The 7,935-nt window shown below is 37.7% G+C and overlaps 1 protein-coding gene across 1 annotated transcript in view; it reads left to right on the forward strand.

Moving 5' to 3' along the window:
- The first annotated feature begins 2,132 nt into the window (after positions 1-2,132).
- Positions 2,133-7,935, forward strand: part of TMEM131 (transmembrane protein 131) — a 73,715-nt gene continuing 67,912 nt past the window's right edge. Inside the window, exon 1 of the mRNA XM_031557597.1 lies at positions 2,133-2,194. Coding sequence (XP_031413457.1) covers positions 2,162-2,194 — 33 coding nt within the window. The 5' untranslated portion in view covers positions 2,133-2,161. The remainder of the gene's footprint in view (positions 2,195-7,935) is intronic.

Raw genomic sequence — 7,935 nt, forward strand, 5'->3', positions numbered from 1 at the left:
GTATCATATTTAAACAAGGGGGGAAAAAAAAAAACTGTAAGAAAATATAAAGAATTTGATGCAACAATGTAAATTTGAAAAAGTACTTTGCATTTCAAAATGATGACAGGTTATAAATGTAAAAAAGCCATTTTTTTTACTGGTTTTAGTTTTGTTCTGCCTGATGGCATGGTGAAGTTCTGTGTGTTATTATTTGTCTCTAAATCAGAAAGCTAAAAAACTAAAAGTGCCCCAAAGCTCAGCCTCAGAAGTACAATGCCTTTTCTTTATTAGGAAAGAAGTGCTCTCATAGATAAGTTGTTTTATGGAACTGTTGTTAAACTTGGTTTCAATGAGACACATTTGTAAACATCATTTCATTCTGGATTTCTCTCTAGTTAAAAGATGACAGTTTTTCCTCTGAATCAGTTTGTAGCTTGGGTTTTTTGCATGGAGGATAGGCATGGCATTTTTCTGAAATTTTGATTAACGATCGCACTTCAGTTCTTAACAAAACATGCCAGAACTTTGTTTGCTTTCTTTTTGTGCTGCAATTCTCATATAGATTTTAAGTGGTTTTTAAGGCAGTATTAAAGGAGTTAAGTCTTGTCCATTCAACTGGCAGTATGTATATGAGAATCTTCTAGTTCTTTGTTTTTAAGGTTAATCTTTAAACTGATAGATTTGCCACAGTAATTTAGGTTTTCAAAGCCCAGACCTCATTGAATTCTGGGACTTGATATTGTAACAGCTATTAAAATGACGTTTTGTTCCCATGGCTTTTTTGGTTTTGCTCTTGTTCAGTGTTCTCTATAATTCCTCTGTGTAAAAGATTGACAGAACCCCTGTTCTTAGCTTGAGGATGCCTTTTGTTTGTTCTGAAACTCATTAAGGTAATAATAACACATGCAAAATATGTAAGCTATTGCTGATGTGATGACTAGTACTGCTCATGCCACGGTCAGTGCGCTGCAGAACATACATGTCCTTCACAGCCTGAGCCTCCACTCCTTCCCCCTCAACTGTGATGAGCTGGTCTGCATCCTCAGCCCTGTGGCACTGAACTTCAGAATTCTGAAGCATGGTGGCCTGAAAAGTAAATGCATAATGTGTGATGTTATTTGGAGGGGCTGGTGTTTTGTTTTGCTTTAAGAAAAAAAAGGGGGAGAGAGAAGCAGAGGTGACAGTGGCAATCTTTGTTTTATGTGAACTTTCATTCTTGATAGTAAGAAGGCAAAACATAAGAGTGGTGTATCTTTCAGGAGAATCTATCTGAAAACGAGGGGAGCTAGGGGCCCAGAACAGGATGTGCAAACATGCATTTGAAAATAATGCCTGTTCCTTTTATTTTTAAAACATCTGAGGAAAGTGGCATTGTGACCTTAAAATAATTGTATTTATTGGAACATTGAACTTCAAACTGGGAGATAAACAGTCAAATCCCCCTTTTTGGGCTGAGATTTAACTTCTGTCTTCCAGAAGCACACAGTGTGTTTCTGGGAGCTAGCAAACTTTTAATGTCTTCTCATTGAAGTTGTCCCTCCTTTCAGAGAGAGATGTATTCTTACATTCCAAACTTCATTAAGCAGAATGATAAACGCAGTCGTGGAAAAAGAAATGGTAGGGAAGGGATCAGTTATTGATACCACAGTATGGAGGTTTTGTGTTGTTTCAGTTTTCTGGTTTGAGGTTATAGCTGTATTTTTTCTCAAAGGCTTGTGTTGTTTTTGTGTATTCTATTTGTGACTGAGGAATGAACTTCTCATTGACATTAACCATATGGAAGCTCTCAATCCAAACAATGTTAAGCTGTTTCAAATTCTGTGATGTTACTGTCAAGTTGGAGAGTCACAATGAGAATTAGAAAATAGCGTGAAGAAGATTTTCCAGATGTACAGTTAAGATTTTAAGTGTACAAATGAAACTGAAATTCCAGTTGTGTCAGAATTTTCAACGGGCTTCAGTGCATTGAACTTCTTTGGCTACCTAGTAATTCATACAGTTAAAATACTGACTTAGCTTGGTACAGCCAGTCTTTTTGGGGAGCCTACAATAAATTGTTAATTTTCATATCAGAAGATTGATCTGCAAAGTATATTGCTTATCAGATATTTTTCTGTTAATTGACTTCAGTTTTTTGTCTTTCTCCACAGCTTTCATCCAGTCGGATGGCATAATAGAAATGCTGCGTTTTGATGAAGGAGACCTTTTGCAGGTATGTACTCAGAGTAAATTATCTGAATTAACAGTGCTTCATCACCTCATTTTTGATAGCTACTTTCTGAAACTCACAGTAAGTAGTCTTCAGTGATGGCAAAAATGTTTTGGCCTTCCAGATTTATTTTCATCAGTGAGCTTTGGTGTGTCCTGAGACTTCTCCCCTGATCTTTTGTGTCAGGAAACTGGTGGAACTTATCACCAGTTCTTTCTTGCCTGTTTGTTCAGATTTTGTTATTTTTTTCCTTCTCAGAAAAACTGGGGGCTTTTCTGTGCTCAAGGTTCACACAGCTAGAGGAGCTGAGAAGTGTTACAGGATTCCTTAGTGTAGAGGTGGCCTTGGGACCATTTTACCACTAGGTTTAAAAAAAGCCCAAGTCAGTGCAGTGAGGAGATTGCTGCAAATACAATTTTTCTGTTTGTCTTATGCCAAAAAAAGCTGACAAGAATGACAACACAGTACCTGGAAAATATATAACATTAAAAGAATATGTGCTAAAATTTTGATAGTATGGTAGATGTTGGGATGAAAGTCATGGCAGTATGGCGTAACACTTTCTTGAGTTGCTGAGTTCAGAAGTTGTCTTGACTAGAATTTCATATGTGCACTATGGATGTATGTTGAGAATATCTTTTGTTAAAATTCCTGGATGTTGTTAGCCCCAATAGGTGAGAGGAAAAAGAGAAGATGAGAAAAAAGCAAATTGTTTAATCAGTTAGAACACTTGTCAGGTGACTGTTTAGTTTCGTTAGTTACCAATGCAATATTTGCTTTACAATTTCTACCTACTGTTTAGTCTGGTAGAGTCTACAAATGCGAAGGGTATAGAGTTACGGGCTCACTGTACAATTATTTGTTTTAGATATGAGGGTTTCCCCTACCCCTGCCTACCTTCCTAGGTTGGTTTTTCTTCTTGATCTTTAACATAAGAATAACTTATTACATAAAGTCATACTCTACAAGGATAAGATCCCTCACAATGATCTAAGCAATTGAAAAGGTTGCAGTTAAAAAAACAAAAGAAAAAAACCACCAAAAAGTACATCTCTAGTTAAACAGTTGTTTATTTGTCGTGTATTAAACACATTTAAGATTTAGCGGAGGGCTGTTAGAGTTAGGGTAGTATGGTTAGGTCGTGGTTGGACTCAATGATCTTTAAGGCCTTTTCCAACCTGAGTGATTCTATGTTTTCCTTATTAGATACATATGTAGCTTATTTATTGACATACAGAGTAGAAATAGTGGAAGCTTTCCATATACTGGCTGCAGTCTCAATTATTGCGCATTTGACTCAGGAGATTTCTTCAGCTTGCTTGGAAATACCACTTACCAGAATAAATACAAGAAAAGAATGGCTAGATTTAGCTCTTCTGTTGCATAGTAAATTAGAATATATTTTGCTTGAGAAGAAGTGTTTAATAAGAATGACTGACCAAATCAATTGAACCAAGGTGTCGGCACAGTTTTTGAGATGGAAAGGATGTGGATGAGTTCAGATATCTACATTTACTCCTTTTTAAGTAATTAATACCAATCTGATAAACTTTAAAATTTTTCAGTTACTTTAGCATTCAACCTCTGTAGCTCTCAGGAACAGAAAGTAGTGGTACCACTGTGAAACACCTCAATCATTGATAAAGAGTAAAAAAAACCAAACCAAAGCAAAATGGATTGTTAATCATTCTGATGTTGTTACAGACGTGACAGTGGAAAAAATAGTTTAAATATGATGATGGGACGAAGTCAAACACTCTTGGATATTGCTCTATAATCTTTGGATTGTGTTTGGCTGCTTCTTTTCTTAGTATGTTGCTGAATTATTTTAAAATACAGCAAGAGAGACAAAAATTTTTAATAATTGGTTTATATGCTAGGTGTTATGATATTGAGATCTTATCACTCTTAGGATAAAAATATGTAATTGAAGCCAGTTCCTTTTAATCAGAGTAATACAGCATCTTTACTCTAGCTTACAATTTACTATTCTGTCAATTTTTATATGGTGACCTCTTGTGACTACTCAGTGCAATTAAAAACAAAACAACATTGCAGATATGTTGTTGTGAATACAAATTTGTATCTTGTGAAAGAGCACAAATCCTTATGTATGTAAATAAACAAATTGCAAAATAAAGTCACAATGGAAATGTCATTTAGATGACATTAGATAGTAGATAACTGTGTAGCAAAGACTACTTCTGGGTTTAGACTTCCAATATGTGGATTAGAAAGTGCTCCACATAGAATCAGAGAGTCATTTAGGTTGGAAAAGACCTTCAAGATCACCAAGTTCAACCATCAACGTGACCTACCGAGTTCCATTACTAAACCATGTCCCTTAGTGCCACGTCCACACGTCTCTTAAATATCTCCAGGACTCCATCACTTCCCTGGGCAGCCCATTCCCATGGCTAACCATCCTTTCTCTGAAGAAATTCTTTCTAATACCCAATCTAAACCTCTCCTGACACAACTTGAGGTGGTTTCCTCACATCCTGTCACTTGTCACCTGAGAAAAGAGACTGACACCCTCCTCTCTACAAACTCTTTTCTAGTAATTGTAGAAAGCAATGTCAGCCTCCCCTTCTCCAACTAAACAGCCCCAGTTCTACCCTCAGCTGCTCTTCATCTGTCTTGTCTTCGAGTCACTGCCAGCTTTCTTGTTCTCCTCTGAATGTGTTCCAGCAACTCTATGTCCTTCTTGTAATGAGGGGTCCAAAACTGAACACAGTATTTGAGGTGAACACGATACTTCACCATGTAGCTTTTCCCTCTGTCTTAACAGAGGAAGTGAGAATTTTATTCCTTAGTGTGTATACTTAAATGAAGGGTTTATATCTGAATAAATCCGTTACTTCTGCCTATGGATTTAAACTGCATTTCCCGGTTTTATATTTGAGCTTTCCTTCTGCAGAATTTCACCTTGTCAGTCTCAGGCCCACTTCTCTGTGCCTCATCCAGACCTGACGGATGCTTCCAGCCCCTCTGACGATGATGTCATCTGTGAATATTAGGAGTGCTGAAACAATTATTAGAAGTAACAATTGTGGAAGGATAAGCTATATAAAGCTAACACACACTTACTTTTTGAGGATTTTATTTTGAAAAGCAGACAGTAAAGTAAAATTAATGCTTCAGAATTTGCTTTTTCTTCATAAAAGACTGTTTCCCAGGTTAGCCTATTTATCTTGAGAGCTCTTGCCATAAACATCTCATGTTTCCAGCACAATACAGTTGGTGATCTTCCATTCAGACCAAGTGTTTAAAAAGTACTTCTTTTGATGTACTAGTATTCCTTAAGTAGCCTAGTCCTACAAATTTTAGACACATTTTCTAATGTGAAATACTTCAATCGTTATAATTTCTCATGCTGTTAATCTTAAGTGCATGAAGTGCTTTTTTTACAGGCTCACACCCAGAATTTTTTTTTTTACTGCTATTTATTGTTCATTGAAGAAACAGTGGAATAGAAATAGAAAACTGTGAGTTTGTATAGGTAATACACATTTGCTGTCTTTGGGAAACTGCTATAAACTGTTATTCACAAATGTTGGTAAGTAGAATTCTAACCATCCTTAAAATCAAATAAGGGGAACCTTAATATGACTTGCAGTGGCTTTACAGTGAGAAAGCTGAATGCTAAGGGATTGTGTTACATGCATGGAAATAAGCATTGCAATCTCTAGCTGAAGGAATTTTAGTATTGTTTGCACGATCTGTACTTCATTCTTTATGTCATGGTAAATTTAGGACTTTCTTTACAAAGTGGCAACCTTAACTTGTTTCAGGGCATGAAGTTGAGAAGTGTTTCTACCTCAGATTTTTGTACTGTTTGTTGACTTAAAAATGGCTTTGACATGATCTGTAGCAATATTCACATTTCATGTATTTATAGCCATTAATATGCGTGTTGCAAACTGCTAAGATACAAACCACGTAAGTGGGCAGAAAAGCATGTGGAAAATTGCCTGGGCCATTGACCTGCATGGGTGTAATCTACAGTCCAGAGTTCACCTGGCAGTCAGTTACATGTGATGTCCCCTGGAGCTTGATATTGAGGTCAATGTGGCTTTACGTCTTTGTCAGTCTGGATGATGGGGAGGAGAGCTCTCTCACTGAATTTGTAGATGCTGCCAAATTGGGCAAAGTAGTTGGTAGATGGGAAGGCAAGGCTTCTGCTCAAAGGGACTTGCACCTGGGACAGAATAACTCCATGCAGCATGGCTGGCTGGGCATTGGCTGGCTAGCAAGCAGCACAGCAGTAAAGATCTGGGGGGTCTTGGACAACAAGCTGAAGAGAAAGAAGTTGGCCTTGTGCCCTGGTAGTGAAGAAGGCCAACTGTCTACTGATCGGTGTGAACAAAAGTGAGGCCAGATAAGGGAAGTGATTTCTCTTGCTTTTTCCCACAAAGGCAGTATGCAGTTGATGGAACAGACTTCACAGTATGCACTATGGAAATTTGAGAGGCACTGGATGCAGATTGCAGCATAGGAAATTGCAGAATAATGTAAAGAAAAAAAACCTGTGGGTAATCAAACGCTGGACCAGGTTGCTTATAAAAGTTGGAGAACTGCCGTCTTGGGAGATGTTTAGTACTTAGTAGTACAGAGCTGTGAGTGAGCTGCACTAACTGGAGCTTTGTACTGAGGTTTGGACTAGATGTCCTATGGAACTCCTTTACAGTGTGTAAGGTATTTTCTTGCTTCTTTGCTACTGCTTGTGAGCTGCTCAAGTCTCTCTGCTCCTTAAAAGCTGCAGTTGCTTCTTGTGCAGGAAGAATTTCCTCCCCCAGGCTTTAGAATCATTAATTGATGCCCAGGAGTAGGTGTCTGTTGCAAAGCCAGAGTCCACAGCATATATTGCATCAGCTGAAGTCAACTGATGTTTTTGTTTCCTTATGTGAGTTTGTGTCATGAAAGTGCGTAGCAAGAGTGACTCAGTCCACTTTCAGCTACCTCCCAGATTACAGCAGTCTTTTTTTTTTATTACCTCAAGCAAGGTATTAATCATTAATTTTGCTTATTTTAATTATCCTCCATCTGAACATGGAGTTGATGATGAATGTAGCAGTGGACTGAAGTAGACATCTATATATCGGTTTTGTAGCTTTCTCAACGTCTTGTTGCTAATGGCACATAGCTTTTCTACAAGTGGGGAACTCACTGCAGTATAAAATAATGTATAGAATGTTTATAGAAGGTGAGAACCAGAAGAGTGTAGGAATACAGAAAGTTTGGGTTGTTGAGAATTTCATTAATGTTTAAGAAATGTACTTGGTGGCAAGAAACCTCAAGTGTTGGTTAAAATCTTTTTCTGGTTTTACACACCGCCCCTTTCACCCCTTTTTAAACCTTGTTTAAGACACTAGGGGTTTGAGTTGTCTAAACATGGGTAAAGCACTTACTGAGAAGCTCTGGTCTATGGAGGACATCTACACGGACCTGGCAGATATGGCACAGGACAGAGGGGAGACAGTTTGCCAGCAGTCACGTTGCCATGGAGCGTTGATCTCAGGTGGCAGTGGAGGCCTATGTTTAGATAACTGAATGTAGTGTTAGGTAATGCGACCTCTTACCAAAAAAAATAAAGACTAGCTGTTATAACAAGCTGATGAGATATTAAGATTAAAGTAAGTGTTGCTCGGGACTTTTTTTGTTGTTTTTCTGGCTGAAGTTAACATTAATGCTTAGAGGTGACATTCAGAGTGTAAGATCTGGGGTGTTTTGATTCTTTTTTT

The sequence above is a fragment of the Meleagris gallopavo genome, chromosome 1 (assembly GCF_000146605.3).
Source record: "Meleagris gallopavo isolate NT-WF06-2002-E0010 breed Aviagen turkey brand Nicholas breeding stock chromosome 1, Turkey_5.1, whole genome shotgun sequence".
Classification (NCBI taxonomy): domain Eukaryota; kingdom Metazoa; phylum Chordata; class Aves; order Galliformes; family Phasianidae; genus Meleagris; species Meleagris gallopavo.